Source organism: Capsicum annuum, chromosome 3, assembly GCF_002878395.1.
Source record: "Capsicum annuum cultivar UCD-10X-F1 chromosome 3, UCD10Xv1.1, whole genome shotgun sequence".
Classification (NCBI taxonomy): domain Eukaryota; kingdom Viridiplantae; phylum Streptophyta; class Magnoliopsida; order Solanales; family Solanaceae; genus Capsicum; species Capsicum annuum.
In genome coordinates this window covers 251247954-251270440 of record NC_061113.1, presented here as the reverse complement: position 1 = coordinate 251270440, position 22487 = coordinate 251247954, and the positions used below count along the sequence as shown (strand labels likewise).

At 36.2% G+C, this 22487-nt stretch overlaps 3 protein-coding genes and 1 pseudogene across 4 annotated transcripts; 2 read left to right on the top strand and 2 right to left on the bottom strand.

Annotated features, from left to right (window-relative positions):
• The first annotated feature begins 623 nt into the window (after positions 1–623).
• On the top strand, positions 624–2716 carry LOC107865933 (annotated as a pseudogene).
• Positions 2717–3751: 1035 nt separating this feature from the next.
• LOC107862370 (protein MIS12 homolog) lies at positions 3752–9365 on the bottom strand. Its single transcript, XM_016707926.2, has 7 exons — positions 9071–9365; positions 8894–8951; positions 8397–8516; positions 7292–7387; positions 7069–7207; positions 4102–4236; positions 3752–4016 (listed from the first exon to the last, which is right to left on the bottom strand). The coding sequence occupies exons 1-7, from the start codon at positions 9190–9192 to the stop codon at positions 3949–3951; spliced, it is 738 nt and encodes a 245-aa protein (XP_016563412.2). The 5' UTR covers positions 9193–9365; the 3' UTR covers positions 3752–3948.
• Positions 9366–9874: 509 nt separating this feature from the next.
• On the top strand, positions 9875–15488 carry LOC107862372 (plant cysteine oxidase 3). Of its 2 annotated transcripts, XM_016707928.2 has the most exons (7): positions 10028–10249; positions 11172–11323; positions 11803–11965; positions 12220–12289; positions 13907–13953; positions 14673–14873; positions 15004–15488. In XM_016707928.2, the coding sequence occupies exons 1-7, from the start codon at positions 10096–10098 to the stop codon at positions 15126–15128; spliced, it is 912 nt and encodes a 303-aa protein (XP_016563414.1). In that variant the 5' UTR covers positions 10028–10095; the 3' UTR covers positions 15129–15488. The 2 variants fall into 2 exon arrangements, with proteins under 2 accessions (XP_016563415.1, XP_016563414.1); XM_016707929.2 differs by lacking the exons at positions 12220–12289; positions 13907–13953 and having other exon boundaries at positions 9875–10249.
• Positions 15489–15782: 294 nt separating this feature from the next.
• LOC107862371 (enolase 1, chloroplastic) lies at positions 15783–20413 on the bottom strand. Its single transcript, XM_016707927.2, has 7 exons — positions 19781–20413; positions 18510–18817; positions 18113–18267; positions 17710–18027; positions 16723–16869; positions 16573–16623; positions 15783–16131 (listed from the first exon to the last, which is right to left on the bottom strand). The coding sequence occupies exons 1-7, from the start codon at positions 20191–20193 to the stop codon at positions 16066–16068; spliced, it is 1458 nt and encodes a 485-aa protein (XP_016563413.1). The 5' UTR covers positions 20194–20413; the 3' UTR covers positions 15783–16065.
• Positions 20414–22487: the final 2074 nt, after the last annotated feature.

Below are 22487 nucleotides of genomic sequence, written 5' to 3'. Positions count from 1 at the left end.
ATACACTTTTATGTTTTTGTTTTTTCACAAAAATATTTTTAAATGTTATGTTTGTCTATTAGTTTTTTAACATTAGGTATATTAATTTATAACTCAAAGCCATTTAATTCACGCATGAAAAGAGCACTTTGAAGAATCTTCCCCCCTCTGTGTATATATGAAGTATCTTACACCTAAAAAACTGAAAGTGCTCCAAATTTTTACCTAAAATATTTAAAATGAATTAATCAGTTAAACTTGTTGCTTTTTTTCCTTTTACAGTTGTGTTAAATTACATAACTCAAATAAAGAAGGATTTGATATATACTAATTTTGTTGGTTTGAAAGTCCTACACATAATAATATCAGAAAAATAATTAAGTGACTATTTTGTCTAGTGTGAAATCTAGTTCTATAAAGTAAAAATGAGAAAACGTTTCGCTTAGCCTTGTACTTCTAAATAATAGCAATAAACACACAATTGAAACAGTAATCTGGATTATATGTGCAGTTTAATTTGGTGTATAAGAAATTTCAAATGAACCCTTGCGCTTTAGCTATAAGAGGTCGTTTGGTGGGTGTATATTAGGTAGGATTTTGAGTCTGTATAATTAATAGATTGATTATAAACTGTATTCAGTATTATAAAGTGTATAACTAATACATAGCAAACCATGGTATTGACAATCATGAGTTATTAATAGATAAGTATGATAAAGACAGAACTGCGCTTAATACACCAAGCTAAACAACAGATAGGAAATAGTTCTAGCATAACTAATGTAAACATTATTAATCCCAACATTACAAATACATTCCATCAAGTACTATTCTTATACATTATAGCAGATCATCGATCCCAAGAGGCTATGGGTTGTAGGCAATTGCTAGTATAAGTATCACCATCTGGTTATTCTATTTGATACAATATACACATGGTAATAGTTTCAAATACAAACGCAATGTTGGCAATTCTCCAAATTTGGATATTGCTAAATGTCTCACCTTATTTTGTTCATTGTGCATTTAAGACGAAAATCAAAATTCTTTGTTTTCTTCTATCTAGTCATACTATACACAATTACCACTTACCAGCAAGGTTAATAATGGGGAAAAATCTTGTTAGGAGCAGTTCTCCTAAAATAGGTCTTACACGTCACAAATCCGGATTAATCGGGACCCCTAATTACACGGCTAGCTCTTTCTTGGTGACCACAGAGGTTTGGCATTGAAATTTTCGTTAACATGCTAGGGGCGGCGGACAAATGCTAGTATAAGTACCAACAGCTTATCATTTCACTGAGTTCGCCAGAAACATGGAAACAGTCTCAATTCGAAAAACAGTATTGTTGGTTCAGATTTGGTTCATGCTAAATGCTTCTCCCCACATTGCTCACTGTCAATTTCCAGCATTTAGCAAGCTACAACTTTCATTACGAACCATAGGCCCTGAGTCAGCTGCTTTCGATAGAAAAGGTGGTGGACCTTACACAGGTATTGCCGACGGCAGAGTACTCAAATATCAAGGTCCAAAAGTTGGCTTCACTGATTTTGTTATTACATCACCAAATAGGTAAAATTTTCACATTGAAAAGGAGTAAACTTCCCCTTCATCTATTTCCAAACTCCAAGCTTGATTTTCTTTTGTTTTTCCCATACCATGCCTCTTCAGGACCAAGGAAAGATGTGATGGCAAAAATGGCCCAGAATTACAACAAATATGTGGAAGACCGTTTGGCCTGGGATTTTACAACAAAACTGGTGACCTCTACATAACTAATGCATATTATGGACTCGTGAAGGTTAGACCAAGTGGAAGGATTGCACAACGTATTACTAGCTTTAAGGGCAGACGTTTTGCCTTTCTCGATGCACTAGACATCGACCAAAAACTCGGATTCATTTATTTTGTAGATTCAGGAGCTATATTCCAGACTGGGTTGGTCGCCCTAAAACACATCTTTTGTCCAATTTAAGTTTTCCAGTATTTCATTGAATATGCTTAAGAAAGAGGAGCAACTAACTCAATTTAAAATTACTTAATAAATTTTGGCAGCAACAGGACTAAAATAGTTGTAAGCAGAGATACATCAGGGAGATTGTTCAAGTATGATATAGGAACAAAACGGGTCACATTATTGCTAAGTGGACTTTCAGGGCCAGGAGGGGTGGCACTCAGCAAAAATAGTTCATATGTCTTGATCACAGAATATATTGCTCAAAGAATCAGGTGGTTTTGAGCAAAAGCAAATTCATCAGATGTTTTCACAAAAGTTGATGGAATTCCAGATAACATTAAGAGGACAGTGTTGGGGGACTTTTGGGTGGCTATTGCCAACACGAAACAACATGCTACATTTTCAATAGGACAAAGGATCAATCAATCGGGAGAAGTCGTGGAAACACGTGATTTCACAGATCAATATAATAGTCCTAATGGGATAAGTGAAGTTCAAGAACATAATGACAAACTTTATGTTGGGTCTTTAGACCAGAATTTCATTGGTGTTTTTAGAGTTTGATGTCTTCTGTCTTCCAAGAATAAGCTTTATGATATAGAGCATCTATTATATACGCTAAATAAAAAGACCGAAGCTCTTTCTGACAGTATAAGTGCATAACAATTGTACTGCCTGCAGGGTGCTCTTGAACTTACAAAAGAAATTTTGGACTATTAAAACTATGCATTTTCATGTAATGTCAATTCCCAGTTAATTAATATATACAGAATTTTAATTTATCTTTTACCCAGAGCATTTTAGATATTTTTAGCTGCCTATTACACGAACCACACAGGGTAGCAGGTCTAGTTTCAATCATCCACAAGGATATGACTTGTTTTACCATTACTATTGGACTACTGGTAGGACTAAGAACAAACATCATCAATCTCATCCAGAGGTGTTTTGGATGGTAAGTGGTTTTTGAAGTAACAACTTTGCTTGTACCATTATTTTACCTAACTGTTCAAATTTTCATCCTCTCAAGAGCCTATGATCTAAGTTTCACTACCCTTGCTCTCTCTATTCTTATAGAGCAATAGAAAAGGAAAAAGAACAGGAGGAAACTTGAGATGGTTTCTTTTCAAGCAGGCCCTTCGGAATAATAGTTATTCTTCTTTCTTTGTTCTAATTGCAAATTTCAAAGGTTTATTTTCCTTCTTGAACTGCTACTCTTTTACATCACATAGTCACATGCTTCCTCTCTTTAAAAAAGAAAAATGCTGCTGAACAAATGGCCTTAATACACAAGCCAATATGTGGAGAACCCTCAGCCTTCAGTTTCACATCCTAATTAGTGACCTATACATGGTGAATCAGCATGGCCTCATGGCTGTTCTTGATAGATAAAGCCGAAGATAGGCAGTGCCTTTTGCCTATTGTAACTCACCAGACTTCAAAAATGCTGCCAAAGTTATTCATTCTATACAGAAGACATTATGTGTTCCAAGTTCGACAATCTCATTTAACATTTTCGTCAATAAATTTCTAATGATTATCACAGTAAAGGGATTAACTTAACATGCTTAGCGGCGGATTAACTGTGCAACAGAAAACTGCTTGCTGAAATAGGAACTTAATTATTTTACAGGTAGATCACAAATACAGGCAAAGACACTAGGAGCAATTGATCATGCAGAAGATTAAACGAGCACGAACAAGCAATGTTAACTGACTACATCACTGTAGTTGTTTCTATGATCTTGGTGCTTGATTATTTATGAGAAGACTGGAATATTTGCATATGTTCAGACACTCATAACATCAAGAGGTTTTAACTTAATGTTTTTTCTTATTTATCATTATACAGTACTTCTGTCTTGAAAGTCTAATCATGTCCTAGTGAACCGCTTACTGATCTCAAATTTTAAGTATGTCAGACAAAGAAATATATCACATCGAAAAATTCTTACATGACTAAGAATCTACAGAAGCACTTCTTTACAGCACTAGTAAATTAAGTTGCTGCTTAGTCACGAAGAGTCTTTATATCATCCACAAGTTCTTGAAGTTCCTCTATTGTTGCACTCAGGAGGCCTACAAGATAAAATGCAAGGTTTGGCATGCAAATTATATCAAGGGCATTGTCAGACAATTAAATAAAGTTTGCCAGAATGCTCACCTTCATCATTATTTATTCTATACAGTTCACCATTTGAGATGCGACTTTTCTTAGCTCTTGGGAGCTCAGGGCCCTCCATTCTGCTTGTCAATTTCTCCACTTTGGTATGAAAATCTGATGCAGTCCGTACTAATTCTGCAAGAAACGGCCAACAAACGCACCATATTCAATAACTTTTCAGTGAATTAACTAAAAATAATATCATTAAGAAGAACAAAAACCTGCAAGGAAAGTTTCACAGTGATCTTCCCTATTAAGGATTCCCAATATGGAATGCAATCACCAGATCAAATCCATAAAGGGATTACTTAAAGAGCTGAAGTAGGAAAAATTAAGAAGTGGCAGCTAGATTAAGTCGATTCTGCTCTAAAATTTAAGAGACGTTAGATGATAGGCACATTATTCAAAAACACATTACAAGCTACAACCACACCATATGCGAAGGGAACCCCGAAAAACTGACCCCACACAGAGTTAATGCAGATACTGAATATGCCATAGTTGGCTGAACCTCTCTAGGAAGAGCAAGGAAACAATTAACAGCAAGATGGCACAACAACAACAACAAACCCAGTGTATTCCCACTTAGTGGGGTCTGGGGGGTAAGATGTACGCAGTCCATACCTCTACCTCTGATGAAGTAGAAAGGCTATTTCCGAAAGACCCCCGGCTCAAGGCACAAGATATCACACAAACACATAGTAAAGCACAGAAGCAGATGACATAACATAAATACGGCACCCATAAGGAATATAAAACAGAGGAAAGCAGAGGAAAGCACACAGATTCGTAATAAGCATGGAACACTGAATACGGAATCATAACGGGAATAAAAAATAAAAAAAAAAAACCCACCAAGTAATTCCCTACACTAGCGACCCAATCTGGCCCTACTCTTCTGCCGTAATTCGCGTCTTTCAGACCTTCCTATCTAGGGTCATGTCCTCGGTGAGCTGTAACTGTTCCATGTCCCGCCTAATCACCTCACCCCAGTACTTCTTCGGCCTACCCCTACCCCGCCTAAAACCATCCAACGCTAGCCTCTCACACCTACGGACCGGGGCATCCATGCCCCTCCTCTTCACGTGTCCGAACCATCTCAATCGTGCTTCCCGCATCTTACACTCCACTGAAGTCACACCAACCTTCTCCCGGATAGTCTCATTCCGAACTCTATCCCCTCGAGTCAGTCCACACATCCAGCGCAACATCCGCATTTCTGCCACCTTCATTTTTTGGATGTGGGAGTTCTTAACTGGCCAACACTCCGCTCCATACAGCAAGGCCGGACGGACTACCACCCTATAGAATTTGCCTTTAAGCTTGGGCGGCACCTTCTTATCACACAGCACCCCCGACGCGAGTTTCCACTTCATCCATCCCGCCCCAATACGGTGCGAGACATCCTCGTCAATCTCACCGTTACTCTGGATCACGGACCCGAGATACTTGAACTTATCCCTCTTACATACCTCCTGTGCTCCCAGCTTCACTACTACCTCGTTCTCCCGCCTCACGTCATTAAACTTACATTCCACATACTCTGTCTTGCTTCTGCTCACCCTGAACCCTTTAGACTCAAGAGTTTGCCTCCACATCTCTAATTTGTCATTTACACCCCCTCGAGTCTCATCTATCAGAACTACATCGTCTGCAAAGAGCATACACCACGGCACCTCCCCTTGAATACGCCGCGTCAACACATCCATTACTAACGCAAACAAAAAGGGACTAAGAGTAGATCCCTGATGCAATCCTGTCCGGACAGTGAAATGCTCTGAGTCTCCTTCCGCCGTCCTCACCTAGGTTTTCGCTCCCTTATACATATCCTTAATTACTCTGATATATGCCTGCGGTACTCCCCTCACCTCCAAGCATCTCCAAAGCATCTCCCTGGGGACTTTGTCGTAAGCCTTTTCCAGGTCGATAAACACTATGTGCAGATCCTTCTTCCTTTCCCTATACTGCTCCACCAACCTCCGTACCAGGTGGATTGCCTCCGTCGTCGAGCGGCCGGGCATAAATCCGAACTGGTTTTCCGAGATAGACACTATCCGTCTCAGCCTCACCTCGACCACTCTCTCCCAGATCTTCATAGAGTGACTCAATACCTTAATCCCCCTATAGTTATTACAACTCTGAATGTCCCCCTTATTCTTATAGAGAGGGATCATGGTACTCCACCTCCACGCCTCGGGCATCTTTGCCGTCCTGAAAATTTCATTAAACAATCCAGTCAACCACCTTACACCAGCCTCTCCAACGAACTTCCAAAACTCCACCGGTATCTCATCCGGCCCCGTCGCCCTACCCCTACGCATCCTGCGGACTGCCTGTCTAACCTCTTCTACCTTAAAACGTCTACAATAGCTAAAATCCCGACACTCCTCTGAGTGCTCCAGTTCCCCTAACACAATAGCTCTGTCCCCCTCGTCATTCAAGAGCCTATGAAAGTACGACTGCCATCTCTTCTTTATGTGGCCGTCCTCCACCAACACTCTACCGTCCTCCCCCTTAATGCACCTCACCTGATCGAGGTCACGACCCTTCCTCTCCCTAGCCTTAGCGAGTCTAAACAACTTTTTCTCCAACAGCAAGATGGCAAAATACCAAATTACTCGAGGTCTTGACAATGAATGAACTGTAACCTATATTAGTTAGAAAAGAGAAAAAAAAAAGTAAAAATGCCTAGATTATATAGTCAAGATTCAAGGCAGGTATAGTTTATATGGAAATCCAGGTCATTTGCAGTAACATGTATCTTTAGGTTGCCCAGCAGCTGAAGGTTGTGACCCAAAAAATGAAAGAGGGATTATTTAGTCATAAAATGCCACATACATATTTTTCTCAGTAATAAAGGCTTGTATCTAACGAAGGTTAACTAGACTAGGCTGTTCTGTTTCCCAAAACAGTGTTTCACGCCTCTCAAGCCAAGAAGCATTTCCAGAGTTTCTGCAAATTATTTACCTTCAAACTTATCATTCACTGATAGTTGATGATACAACTCTAATGCTTCAGTAAGAGAGGCCACAGAGCAACCACTTAACATGGACTGCCTTTCCAGTGCTTGTAGTTCTCGGTTGAGCTCAGCAGACTCTTTTCCAACCTGCATAGATTGTAAATTGCAAAGGAAAAAGATTATCAATTTATAAAGATACGAAGTTCTATTAATTTGCTGAGGACTCCCTACCTGAGAAAGTTTGTTCCTTAAGAAATCCAACTTTGAGGCTAGTTCAGGATTCTCAATACCATTAATATCAAATGAAGAATCACCGGATGGTCCTTCCTAGATAAACATCATAAAAGTAATTTTAAATCATAGATAGGAGTAGCTACTGTCTACTAACCATCAGTAGATAATGATCAACTTTTACAAAATAACAATTAAAGAATAAAATGCATGAATAGTAATCACCAAGATTGAGATTTCATCTCCTTCAGGCATTCTGCTCATCCAAAGATCTCCATTTAGTCCCAATCAGACAAATTATCAATAGAAAATTGATGCTTATAATCCTTCTACTTTCTAATAATTGAATATGGATTTAACTGCAGATTTGTGATAGATGATAGTTACCTTTTCAATTGTGCACTTTCAGTAGAGTCTGCCATAGCAAACACGTTTTCTTGACCGACATCCATAAGAACAACTTGCATGAAGCTTCTACGCTCCTACTTTTTATACTTTTACTGTTTCCTACCTATAAGTTTGGCTACAAAGTGGACCAAGCCGGTCGGTTTTCCTATCTGTATCCCATCACAGAAAGACTCTAACCATATGGGTTAACAGGTAGTCCTATTTCTCAGGGATCAGAGATGATCAAAGTGCCAGTGGTTGATCATCTCATAAGAAACAAATTATTTTTGTTCTGAAACTCCATATCTGAACTTGACATGTGCTTGCTGAACTAAGTTCATCAGAATAATAAAATAGATCACATCAACTTACTTGATCTCCTTGGAGGGAGAAAACATAATTACGTATCAAAGACTAGTTTCTTGTATGTTGAGTAATGTTCATTGAGCAAGGAAGAGAAACAAAAGCAAGCATGATGAAGAAAAAGTTTCCATTGCAATAAGCTCTATGGCATCACACACTTAAGTCCGGTAAATTGTTTTGATGCTTCAAAAAACTTGTTTTAGATGTAAAATACATATAAACCATAAATATGCAAGTCTTAAACAACGATGGAATATAAGTAAAGAACATTTTAAAATTTACCAAGTCACAAACGATAATTCACAACTACGATAAAGAAAAAGACACTGGAAACTATCCGTAATTGAGAACTTACAGGTTTTGGCAAAGAGAACCCTTGAGGAACTGTAAAACAGTGGTGCAAAGAGTACTTCTCCCACATACTCAACCGCTTATCCAGAGCCAATTGGATTATGTTCTTAACATTATCAACACCCTACGAATGAAATTTTTGCCTGTCAGTGGCCTGAACTGCTTAAACTTAACAAAATAATACTCCCTCAGTCCAAATTTATGTGGCACAATTGGACCATCCAAATTCAAACTTCCAAACTTTGAAGGTATACTCAAATCAAGAAAATTTTAAGTTTTTGAACAAAAGTTATTATTATCAAAAATAAAACCTTTTGTATTATATATATATATATATATATATATATATATATATATTTGAAAACTACTGTAAATCATAATAACTAGCAGATTCAAATATTTTAAAAGGCTTATGAAGAGATCACAGTAAAGAACTTAGTTTACTTTCCAAACTTCAACTGCGCCGCATAAATTGTGACAGATAAAGTAATGAACACCAACCTTTTTCAGATCTTCAGATCGATCTGTTTCTTCTGTTTTTAAAACCTTTGCAGCCTCTCTACAGCAAAGCGCCATAAGTTGTTTTTAAAAAAAAACAGCAGTATAATTGAAAGGAAAAGGCAATTGAGCCAAAAGTTAGTTAGACTATTAAAAGGGGAAGTAGTTAGTACTACTTACTGGTGGAAAAAATCAAAGGCATCGCCGACTAAATCATCGACGAAATTGAGAGCTTCATTGATGAAGAGCTGGGGATTTAGGTTCAATGAATCGAACACCTTCTCGCTCTCACTGCCTTCCATTTCACCCGCTTTCCTAATTTCAATTTTCCTCAAGGGTTTTGGGGATTTTGCAATTTCAAATTTCTGATATATGCGTTTTTTTTTTTTTTTTTTTTTTTTTTTTTTTTTTTTTTTTTTTGCATTTGTTCTTTCAATTTGTAGTGTCCCTTTTCAGTTTCCCGACAGGTGAGATTGACTTGACTTACTTTTTTTAATTTTCATTAATAATCCCAACTAGGCAGTAAAAATTAATTGGGCTCCTATTTAAGCTATACTTTTGATTTTTCAAAAAATATTTAACTTGATTTAAGTTTATAAAATGTAACATTGCAACTAAAATCATCAATTTAATTCAGTTTATGAATTGTGTTAGATTATTATATTATTGTATTGAAATTATGTTATTACGTTCTGAAATTTTAACTCAACAAAAGAAATACAACAACAATGCATTTAGAGTAATCCACAAAAAAGGCCTGGAAATAATAATAGTGTGAAATGCATACTTCACCCTTCAAAAAAAAATATTGTAAAATTTTTATATTAACCACTTAATATAAAGTCTATTAAAATTGAGGGACATATCTGTTTTAACTTAACTAACCATAATCTCTATTTTCAATAGCTCAAAATTAAATTTGTTTACTTAATTGCTGACTAATTATAAAAATATTTTATTTTTGTGCCAAACAATAAGTAATGACATTATTATTACTATGTTTAAGAGTTCAGCAATGTATTATTGAACTAAAGTTACTTAACAAATCAAATGAGATAAACTCTGTACGTACTTCCGTAGGATAAGAATATAATTAATTGGTATTTATGTTCGGGTCCTCCATTTTTCCCGAATATGTCAAAATGATCTAATAAGTTGCTGATATTCTCATCTAACCCGGACAATCCAGAAAGTGGAAAGTGGTTATGTTTGGGCAACGAATTCGAGGGCTCTTCACGATGACGAAGAAGAGTCCTTGTTCTATTCAAGCTTTATATGACCTTTGTAAGCTGACTTTTACGCCTTCTGCAACTTCCCCACCTTCTTCTCAAGCCATCCACAAGCTTTATTCTCTTTTGGGTACGTTTCCTTTACCCATTTTGCCTAATGGAATTAGTGTTATAATTCTTGTTTAATGCGGTGATTATCAGCTCTATGGTTGTTTTCATTAAGGAAATTGAGCAAGTACTTTTTTTTTTTTTACATAATATAGATGTTAGATGTGATAGAGTTACCTGGTATCTGTTTTTGGTGGGAGGTGTCAAGGTATGCCGGCTTGGAATTAATTGAGTTGTGCGCAAGCTGTTTTTATTAAGGAAATTGAGCAAGTAAAGTTATTTGTGTACGTATTCGCTTTGTTTCAAGTTGTTTGTCTTGCTTTTTGCTATTCCATTTTAAAAAATGCTCCTTTCCTTTTTTGGCAACTTTTTTAATTCTATCTTTCCACCTGTTATGATAAAGGCCACAAAATTAAAGTATGTTTTGATACATCCTACGTATCTTTAATTCCACGAGATTCAAAAATTCTTTACTTTCTTGATCTCCGTGTCAAGTCAAAATTAAGCAAACAAATTGAAATGGAGAGAGTAATATATACTTAGATGTATATTATGATGAAGAAGTTGGTTAAGGGGGGGAGGTGGGGTGCTTTGGCTTGTTGGGTGGGGTGGAGGAAGAGTGTTGATGCAAGGCATGAGCTCCTATGAAAGAGTGATCAGATTATATCAGAATTTTCTTTTTTAAGAAAGAACTTCTAACAAAGGAAGTTGATTTATAAAATGTTGTATATGAGTAGCAATAGTTAATGTGGAGAAAGTTGCAATCTTTGTTCACTGATATGGTAATCGAACACTTATGTTTTTGCTTTTTGTATCACATAAAAATGTGCAGAGTGTACACAAAGTAATGGGCATTGTTTTAAGTACTTTGAATGGGAATTCAGAAATGTACGGTTTATGGTATCATAGACACAATATTAACAGAAGTTTTATATTTTTTCCAGATACAATTGGTCCTAAAGATGTTGGACTGAAAGATGAAAGCCTAGAGGATGAAAGAGGTCATGGTCTTTTTGGTTTCAGTGCCTTAAACAGGGTGGATCGCTGGGCTCAACCAATAACGTATGTGGATATACACGAGGGTCAACATTTTACAGTAAGATAGTGCTCTTATTTAGATTCTATTTTCATGTTTATTGTCAAATGCATTTAGGTGGTCTCTCGTTGGATTGTTGTTTGATAGTAATTTATGCTCGTGTCAACACAGCCTTTGTAGACGTACGACAGAAGTACAAAGCTACATATCATCACTATTTGTATGTCAACAGCGTGAGGTCTTTTGCAATCTCTCCACCAGCCAACCTTTGGGAAAAAGAACATAAAAATTTAACTGGATGCGGGCAAGGACATACTAAAATAAACTGACTTCAAAGCCTAAATCAATAGGTCTATTTTTGTGGTTAAAAAATAACTTGTCGTGTATCCAACTTTTAATGGCCAGACAAAAGACGTTTATTGACTTCATGTCGTCGCTGCTTTATTTCTATCAGTATCAAATGTGTGTTTTTTCATTAGGATGGTATTTCAAGCTTATTTTACATCTACTACAACCTCAATTCGAAATGATGTATGCAGATGTGTATGTTTTGTTTCCCAACTTCTGCGGTCATTCCATTGCATGATCATCCTGGAATGACTGTTTTGAGTAAAGTCCTCTATGGATCCTTGCATGTGAAAGCTTATGATTGGGTTGAGCCAGCTTGCATCAGGAAAAGTGAACATGTTGGTCATCCTACAGGTTAGATGTAAACGAGCTTCAAGTGTTTAAGTGCTTCTAAAATCCTCTCTTGGTATGATGAGGTGCCAAAGAAATAAAGTATTCACATTCGTTTCATTGGAGTACTCACCAAGTGAACTCCAAAGAATCTAAATATTTGTGGGTGTGAATGATTTGTTGTATTGGTATCACAACCATTAGTTATATATAGAAATGTCTAGAAAAGCAGGCAAAACCCTTAGCATAGAACTTAGAAGTTTAATATATTGTCTTAGATCCTCTCATTGCCGAAGGCTCCGCAATATGGTGGAGAGCATTTAAGATCCAGCATGCTGCATGGTCCAGGTATTGTATGATTAAAATTTTGAAAATGGCATGTCCAAATACCGCAGGATTTGCATTCATAGATATTCAGGATATGATCGAGTCTTTCTTTTAGCTTCACTGAGTTGTATGGCACTCCATATTGATGGTTTTGTCTACTCAACTCTGTCCATTATGGTCCGTCTTCAGTGGCTGTTGCGATGCTTGGGGAAGCTTGAAAATTTGTTAGGAACCATGGAGTTACTTACATGTCCTCATTTCTTTCAAGCAGCATGATGATAAGAGATCACCCTTTTACTTCTTAACAACAAATTTTTCCTTTATAAAAGTTTTAATGACGAACTTTCTTGCAATTTAAAGTTATTTGAAATTTTAAAATTTAAACTCAGGATAAAAGTTGGAAGAGGATGGTATATGACAACACTACTTGTCTAGAAAAGTTCTATTACCGTAGACACATGGCAAATGGAAAGTGGAAGCAGCTGAAGTTGATTGTCTAGTGAACCTTATCCAATATTCCAAACGATCCCCATTATTAACATGGAAAACACTTCTATATTCAAATGTGTAAGTTGTTTTCTAAATCTGGATTTAAATATTCTGGTCATACTTGGCCTCAAATGTTTGTAAAAAGAGTGCTTTGTTGTCCTAAGCCAATGACATATTATTTTTTGTCTTTATTTAACATCAAGAAAGGATTGGATTGGGAGAACTTCATGTTGAAATCCTTTGGTCACTGTTTGAAACTGAAACTTAGCCACGAATTGACCACTTATATTTCTTGTTTGAACTTGTAGAGTTTGCATATTAGTCTAGCATACACTTGGATCCAAGACCTTATTGACCAAATACTAGCAGAATATCCGATGTTTCATATCTTTCACATAAGAATGAAAAACTGTCTTCCCAATTTCTTCATATATGTTTCTCCATCCTTTTGGTTGTGTGATTCAACTATTGCACTTCAATTTCCCATCGACTTTGACAAACTTGCTAATCCTTTTTTTCTGTATTTCTTTTGATTGCATTATTGTCTTTATAGTAATAGTTCCTTGTGTTCGAACGGCCTAATTCCTCGTTATGGCGGACTTTCCTTTCGGCTAGATTTCAACACCACTACACACCCCCCTCTCTTCCCGCGCCTCTTTCTTAGTTGCAGCGGCACCGCCTGTACATCCTCTGCCTTTTAAAATGCCAGCTCCGTTCTTTCTTGTTTGTGTCATACAGATTGTCAGAATACACATCTCTCTTGGCGGAACTCTTATCACTACTACCGCCTTATGCAGTAATGTCTTAAGAGACATAACTTCTCCCACTTTTAGTTCTATCAATATCTACCATGATAAATTCCTAATATCAAGTATACTCACAAAACCCTTCTTTACTTGGCAAATCGATTATTGGAGGTGTGAAGTTTTAGCAATTTAGAGGATGGTAATCAAGATTTGATGTACCGGCTGCCAACCTGGATTAATAACTGAGATTCTTAATTTCTTATTTTCTTGAGGATTGGCGTTTATTATGAATCACCTTAGATTTCTATGGATGAATTTAGGTTTCAGCTTGTTAACATTGATAAGCAAGAGTAGTACATTCTTCCGACATAACAGATTATCTTGCATTATTTATTTATTGTAGAGCTTGCATTTTTGGAGAATTAGGTCTTTCAGCAGTATGGAGTTCATGTAAGTTGGTGTATATTTTGTTATAGGTAAAAAGTACCAGCATTTTCCTGTTTTCCTTTCTTCATCTCATTATATTTATGTATTGATCATGTTTAACATACCTACAATTGATGGTCAAAAAATTTCTGGTTCCATTTTTCTTGTTCTGGTAACCACTTGGTTAGCAAGCCCACTCATTACAAGCTGAATTGTTTTTGTAATCTATCTGCTAGTGCTTGATCCATTTCATTTTGGGGTCTGTCGAGCTTGAGTCCAGTAGCTTCTGAGCTGAGCTGGACTGAGTTAAGCCTTGTTGAGGTCCTACTTTCTTCGCCTTGTGTGCTATAGCACTTTACCATTTGTCCTGTTTGTTGGTGCCTTCCTCGGTATATGTTACATCAAAAAAATCTTTGTTGTATATTCTTTCACTGATTAAGAGGTGTACTATTAAATGTTTGCACTTCGTGTACATAGACTATCCTCGTGAAAATCGATATCCACCAGCACTGTCTTAGACGCTCGAATCGTATTCTTCTGACTATTTTGAATATATGTTGCTAATTCAAAGTGAATAGTATCTCTGACATTTTCTCCTGGTGTAAAATCTGTGTTAATATGCAAAAAGTTTGCTGATTTTGATATTAGCATCTTATTTTCCCTACTTTTTCCATTCGTGGATCTTTATTCTTTAGTACATATAAAGAAATTAAGAAAAGAAACATGATGCTTTCATTTGACAGTGAGACTAGCTAGGTTGGCTGTTGATAAGGTCGTAACTGCACCACATGGTACATCTGTTTTGTATCCCAAGAGTGGAGGGAATCTGCACTGTTTTACTGCCATTACACCGTGTGCAGTTCTGGACATTCTTGCTCCTCCTTATCTTGAAGCAGCTGGCAGAAGATGTACCTACTACCGTGATTATCCCTATTCCAGCTTTGGTTAGTGTCTATCCTCTTTCGTTTTGAAGCCTAGTCTTTCTCAAGGTTTGCTTAGCTATTTCAGCTTGGAGTCAGATGTAATCAGTTTGTTTGAGAGTTGTATTGGGATTAACATATCATGCATTTGCAGCACATGGAGATGAAATTGTTGGTAATGGAGAAGAACAAGACTATGCTTGGCTTGCTGTGGTTGATACACCAGAAGATCTGTACATGCGCCCGGGAAGGTACATGGGTCCAGCCGTCCAGAGGTAGCAGTATATGTTTTCCTGCATTTGATTTATTATGGAGTGTGGATGTTCATGGAGCCCTTCTACCGTGAACCCTACCCCAGATTGACCTATAGATCAGTAATGGATGCTTGCTCAACTGCTGTGTATTGTTACAATTTTTTTCTTTCTTTTTTTCCTCTGTAATTCTCAATAAGGCTGCTGTATCATGTTTTTAGAATCATGAAATGCTACAGTAATATATCTTGTTTAGCCTTGGGCATTGTATATTGGAGTTTGTATTTGTTGGCTATTCATCTTAGGAGTTGATGCTGCTAAGTGTAATTGAAAATTCTCCTGTCCATTGCACTCAGAAAGACTAATATTGATAGATGGTCGTTTTTCATGTTTGTACTTCTTTCCGAATCTACATTTCCACCACTACCGTAGCTTGGTGAAAAGCACGGTCAGTTTTTCCTGTGAAACTGGTTAACCTTTTGCTATAGTCATGCATGTGCTAAGTTCATTCTCAGCAATGCGATTGCTCTGGTTGGTTACGTTGTGTTAATTTTTAATATGATGTTATGAGACTACCGTCCCTAGCAACACCTGGAGAGGGAGAACTAATATATCAAAACGAAAAAAACTGAATAATTTGTTGACTAATCTCAACTAGATACAAGTAAGTACTCTCATGACATCCAAAAGAAAATGGAGGGCACTCATTATTTTGATAAAGACAGCACTACTATTGCAGACGGGATTCTGTTTGTGGAAAAACAAAATTCACACGCATGAAAGACTTGTGTATTTTTCAAAAAAAGAACTGCACGAAAGTCGACCAGATGTAGCTTCTAATGCCCTACCTGATCGATCCTCTGCGAATACATATTTAACAACAACACCAATTGAGTATACAACAACAACAAAAAAGAAAACTTTTCTGGATTCTCCCTATTGTAATTTAGCCCTTGACTGCTTTCTCAAGGAGATCTGAAAGATTCACCAGCATAGCGAACATCTCCAAGTTCCTCCTCGATACGCAGAAGCTGCAGTCAGTATAGCAGAGTTTAGCCACTCAAAACCAAGCAGAAATCTTTTTATCAAAATAAAATAAAATAGAAGCATTCACCATTAAGTTATCAACAAACACAGAATAGCTAGATCAAACAAAACTTAATGGGACATCAGACGTCAACAAAATCCAGTTGAAATGCTACAAGGTGCTAAAAAACATCTATGGAGGAAGATTGAACGACTAGAGTAGAATTTTATAATCTGCAACGGAGATGAGTATTCACATAGAAAGCTCATCAACTTCCAAGCAGTCACAAGACTGAGTGGTAAAATTGCTAATAGCAGGACAAAAAAAGGTTACAAAACACTGTGACAAGAGACTACCTAGATAAATATATTAATAATGAAGTTAAACAAGAGCATGGGCAACAATTAAAAAAGAGATGAAAGAAAGGGAATTTTAGTGTTCCAACCTGGTTGTATTTTGCCAGTCGCTCACTTCGGCAGGGTGCTCCCGTTTTGATCTGCATTATGGGAGAATTTAAAAGAATATTAGTATGCTGCTGGAGGTTAAAAGGGTGGAAAAGATTAACCAATGTTTAACAGCTGGAAATCGAGAATACCTGTCCACTGGCCAAACCAACAGACAGATCTGCGATAAAATTATCCTCTGTTTCACCACTTCGGTGACTGACCATAACACCCCAGCCCGCAGCTTTGGAGTCCAGGGCTGCTTGAATGGATTCTGTTACAGTACCAATCTGGTTAACCTGCAACAGTTTGAAAGATGATGAGCCAGGTCCTCACTAGCATGCGTTTCTATCAAACAGGACTGAACCCGTGATAATGAATAAATTGCTTTTTATATGTCTCCATTTCTCCTTTTCCCATTCAAACTTGAAACAGAACTATACATAAAAAAAAGTGATATAGTTCATGCGAACTCTGATGTGTCTAGTGCTGCAAGTCACACCCGAAAAGATGGACTCAGATTAATCATAAGTTGAGCCGGAGTCTTCACTTTCGATGCCGCAGCCGTGCGGATTCTCCAAAAAAACACTACTTTTGGAGAATCCGACACGCACCAGTTGACATCTAAAGAGCCCGAGCAACATAGGATCACCATAAAAGAAAATATGCAAACATAAAGTTCATTCAAAAAGGCTCATAAACATACTGTCTTATGACAAATGCGTTCATTCAAAAAGGTTCATAAACATACTAGTATTGTATTGTTCAGACCAGGATCTTCCTAGGATGATCCCTACTAATTAAATACAAGTCTTTCTAACGGAAAATGCTTGGCTTTTAGGTTATCAAAAAGGAAAAAATACTTGGCTTTTTCCGGAGAAATGTGCCAAATTAAGCACCACTGTTTTAAGGCTCTTCCTGTCAATGTATTAAGGCTATGTTGCTTATAAGTGCTCAGGATCAACTCAAAGGTATTGTTACTTACAGGTAGCATAACTTCACGTTGCCTCTTTAATTTATGTACAATTAAGTTTTAGAACTTTGAGCAACTAAGCATTTGAAATGAGAAAAAAGCCAACTGATGGAACAACGCAGCTTTGCTACAGAAATGTGTATGTTGCTTAAAGACAAATCTTTACCTTCAACAACAATGCATTGCATGCCTTCTTCTGAATTGCTTCAGCAATTCTCTTTGGATTAGTCACCAACAAATCATCACCAACAAGCTGAATATTAACTGAAGATTGTAGAGATGCCCAAGAGCTCCAATCATCTTGGTCAAAGGGATCTTCAATAGATACAATAGGAAAATCTTTGACAAACTCCTTGTAGAGTTCACAGAGGCCCTGAGCACTAAGTACATGAGCTCCATCATTTGGTTGATTCTTGAAATTGAGATCATATTTTGCATCTTTTGTCAAGAACTCAGATGCTGCTACATCCATGCCAATTTTAATCTGCGCCAATCTTTCAATTAGGAAGTCCAAAACTTCCGAAAATATAATAATTTAATAGAACTGCAAGGCCAAAAAGAAAACCGACCTTGCCAGTGTAACCAGCCTTCTCAATTGCATCCATAAGCAATACTAGCCCTTCCCTGTTATCCTGGACATTTGGAGCAAATCCACCCTCATCACCAACATTGCACGCGTCTTGCCCGTACTTAGCTTTGATAATTCCCTTTAATGTGTGATAGACTGTTCTCCAATCAAGTATGGACAGTTAAATACTATGTAAAGAGATCTTATTTACAAGTTAGCAGAACACATAATATGCAAAGGTTACTTCTCCTAATGCAGATTTACGGAAACCAACACTATTTTGTCAAAGTGAGACAGATAGCCATCAAGAAAGAGGGAAGCAATTCTATATTTACAGTATTTTCTTCAATCGTAATTCCAGAAGACAGGAGGAACAGATATTTACATTATTTTCTCACCTTCACTACCCATACGAAGTGCCTCAGCAAATGTTGAGGCTCCAACAGGTAGAATCATGAACTCTTGCATAGCCAAATTGTTACCAGCATGGCTCCCACCATTTATCACATTGAACGCTGGAACTGGCATTACAAGTTCTTTGGTTCCAGATATTTCTTGAATGTGTTTATACAAAGGTACTGCTTTTGCTCCAGCACCAGCTCTACACACACTGAGAGAGACTCCAAGAATGGCATTAGCCCCAAGTTTTGATTTATTAGGAGTTCCATCAATATCCAGCATAACAGCATCGACATCAGTCTGGTTCCTTCACAAGAAGAAAAGAGAATTGCCACATTTAAATGAAACTGAAGTATTACGAAGCCACTAAGGCAGCCCTTCCTATGGCATTTATTATTGTTGAGAAACAAACTTAAATAGACGGCCATCAAAGGATAGCCAGCCACCAAAAGATAGCCGGCAATGTATGATATATGTATATATGTGTGAAAATGCGTATAAGTATAACTAATGTATATTGAACTACCTTTCATAAATACTTTTGGCTATGTGTAGCCTCTCCTTTATTATTAGGCAATACTGCACCAGTATTCTCTACGCAGAAATCTTTTGAGATGTCTTGGTGTGTTATGTCATCTTCTGACTGTCTACCTCAACTTGAACCAAGCCAAGCTTCAGCAAATATCATTATCACTAGCCAAAATCATATATGCAATTACCTAAGTTTTCAGCTTGTTGACAACCAATGAATACTAGTCGTAAAAGGTAAACTTACTCGGCCCCTTTTATACTCCCTTTGTTTCTATTTGTTTGTCATGGCTTCTTTTGTACTCCATTTAAAAAGAATGTTTCTTTCCTTTTTGGCAACTCTTTAATTTTACTTTCCGGCATGTTTAAGACCACAAGACTCAAGAACATTATGATGCATTCCACATGTCTCACAAGTATCCTTTACTTTCTTCATCTCCGTGCCAAGTCAAAACCAGACAAACGAATTGAAACCGAGCGAGTAATGAACAAAGAAAGTGGCTTACACACAGTAATGGATCTACACAAGTACACAACCCCTTATACTAACACAAAAGAACCTTGATTCTGATTGGGCAAGTGCTCTAAACAAACTTTCACTTCGTTAAGTAGGAAAACTACCATTTTGTAAAGTACTATATAAATTGAGACCCCGAATACTAGTAGAAGATCGAAACTTACATTATAAAAATGATTAAAAAAATTTTAAGAAATGTGCAAAAAGCAGTAAAGATAAAATTACCTGACATCAACACCAACAAGCTTGGGTCCCAAATACTCATTAATATTTTTGACAGCATTGAGTACCCCTTTACCTCCATATATACTCTTATCACCATCTCTAAGCTCTAACGCCTCATAGATCCCAGTAGAAGCTCCACTCGGAACCGCCGATCGGTAGAGTAGATCATCACCGGTAACCAAATCAACCTCAACCGTTGGATTTCCCCTGCTATCTATTATCTGCCTCGCCTTCACATATTTCACCTTGGAAGCTGCCTTGGATGCAGTTTCCGATGGAGCAACGGCGATGGAGCAGCGAATGGACGGTCGAGATTGAATATTTTGGGTTGTAGGTAATGAGAAAACCGGCGTTTGTGATTTGAGTTTGGTGGAAATGAAGGGGTTAGAGAGCTGAGATGGAGCTAAGGTCATTTTTCTTTTTCTTTTTTTTTTTTTTGTATAAAATGGCGAAAGAGAGATTTTTGAGTCTGAAGAGAGTGAAAGGATTTTTGGAGTTTATTTAAATGGAGAAAAGGGGGTTACTAGGAAAGTCCGCGGAAGGGCGAAGAATGCAAAGTTTGGTGTTGTTGCAGAAGATGGCTGCGACGGTAGTTGGTTGGTGCTTTGGAGAAGACGTGACACTACTGCTCTATTTCAAATTTTTTAATTTGATTTTTTATTTTAATTATTATTATTTTTTATTTTTATTTTCTTAATTAAAATATAAATATTAGTATTTAATAATTAATTATATTATTAATTACTTTTTAATTAAATTGAGAGAAATAAAATGAAACGAATGAAGGAATAGAATAAGTTGAAAGGACAAATGGGTTGGTTGGTACATCTGAGTTGGTACAAAATAGTGTTTGGTTTTGTCTTGTGGGTTCCATTACAGATTTCCAACCTTTGACTGGAACAAAGTAAGTAATTGCTTAATGCTTGATAATGTTCTCCCAATTTCAATTTATATTACTATTTCATCAGTTTCAAAATAAATGAAATATTTTACTTTGTTAAGCCTGCATTCATTAATGTATTTTTTTCTTTTTTATAATATTCTAATTTTAATTTTTCATACGATATGATTGGACTAAAAGATAAAACCTATTAATGTATCTGGTATTTTTTTTAATTTTTATTACAAAATTTAAAAGTCATTTTTAAAAAAAAAAAAATTCATGTCATGTCAAAACAAATTATTTTTGAAACAAATAGAGTATATCATTTATTTTCAGAGAGCTGATTTAATTAATTATTTTAAATTAAATTGAATTAGTACCAACTTAATATATTAAAATTAAAAATAAATATTCAAATATTAAACATACCAGTTGCATAGATGGCGGCATGCACTCTACCCTTCCTAAATTCCACTTTGTGAAAAGTGATATGAACGACATACACTTTATCCTCTCAAACCCTACTTTGTTATTGTACTTTTATTTTAATCTATTATTTCTTTAAAAATTGAAAAACATTATAAATTATAATAATTAATTTAAATTAATTGAAAACACATAAAAATTTTGATTGACTCAAAATTCTATCATTGCAACATAAACTCCATCTCATTTTATGTGTCGTCATTTGACCGGGCACGGAACTTAAAAAATAAGGGAAGACTTGATAATATTTACCAAATTGCCCTTTAGCAAAAAATGTGTTATTTACTTTTTTTTTAATTAAGTGGAACCACTAAGGGTAAAATTATAATTGTGCCTTTAAAAACTTACCAAATAAGGAAATGAGACATTCTTTTTTGAACAAACCAAAAAGAAAATGGCGACACATAATTTAGGACGAAGAGAATATATATTATTTCCAATATAAATTCTATCTGTGTAACACGAAAATTACTTTTATATGTCATCCTATAATATTAATTTGGATAATTGTTAGTATATACTATCATATAGCATAAATTGAGATATATTATTTGGGATATTAACGGTATGCAAATTTTATTCAAACAAATTATAAAGTAACTGCAAAAACAAGATATGAAATATTGTGTTTTGAGTGGTACCGTCCATTTTAGAATGTCATTATATATGAATGGTGTTATATGATTCTTTCTCTTTATAATCTATATCTATAAATTATTCATCCAAATGTCAGCATCTTATTTATTCAAGTGTCTTCACTTAAAATATTCATTTAAAAAATAATTCCAAACGGTTACTTTTAGCCTCTGTTGGGATGGTGGTTTTTCATGATATGGTTACCAAGAAAATCATATTTGTATTGATTGTTTTTAAAAGGCATGGTATGATATGGTATGTTTTCATGGTTATCAAATCATGAAATCTTTCGATTTTCAGAAGACAAAACCCATCCGCAGACTCCTTAAGTACGCACCATCTTTCACTTGGGCACCTCAAGTGAACGGATTACACTTTAAACACCTAAAGTAGCCTTAAAGTGTGTCACTATGACACGTTTTGCTGATTTGGCACATTATGTGTGTTGCACACACTTTGAGCGCGTGGACAGCTTAAATTTTACTAATTTCTTTGTTTTTTCTTCTTCTTCTTCCTTTTAATCTTCTTCAATACTTTCCTCCATTTTTATCCATTAATCACTCATAAAACCATGACTTCTTCCTTAACAATAGCCAAAAATGATGGAGAAATAATCTACCATCACCTTCTTCTTCTAATTTCTATAAATCCATAATTTTCAACCACTCATTTTAGTTCAATTTTTACCTCGATTTTATTATA

Coding starts and splice junctions, on each gene's coding strand:
- LOC107862370 (XM_016707926.2), bottom strand. CDS start 9,192: ATGGAAGGCAGTGAGAGCGAGAAGGTGTTCGATTCATTGAACCTAAAT. Junction 4,237..7,068: donor AGTGAATGATAAGTTTGAAG/GTAAATAATTTG, acceptor CGTTTCTTGCAG/AATTAGTACGGACTGCATCA. Junction 4,017..4,101: donor TAGAATAAATAATGATGAAG/GTGAGCATTCTG, acceptor TTTATCTTGTAG/GCCTCCTGAGTGCAACAATA.
- LOC107862372 (XM_016707928.2), top strand. CDS start 10,096: ATGTTTGGGCAACGAATTCGAGGGCTCTTCACGATGACGAAGAAGAGT. Junction 10,250..11,171: donor CAAGCTTTATTCTCTTTTGG/GTACGTTTCCTT, acceptor TATTTTTTCCAG/ATACAATTGGTCCTAAAGAT. Junction 11,966..12,219: donor ACATGTTGGTCATCCTACAG/GTTAGATGTAAA, acceptor ATATTGTCTTAG/ATCCTCTCATTGCCGAAGGC.
- LOC107862371 (XM_016707927.2), bottom strand. CDS start 20,193: ATGACCTTAGCTCCATCTCAGCTCTCTAACCCCTTCATTTCCACCAAA. Junction 18,818..19,780: donor CTTGTTGGTGTTGATGTCAG/GTAATTTTATCT, acceptor CTTCTTGTGAAG/GAACCAGACTGATGTCGATG. Junction 16,624..16,722: donor TTGGTTTGGCCAGTGGACAG/GTATTCTCGATT, acceptor CCCATAATGCAG/ATCAAAACGGGAGCACCCTG.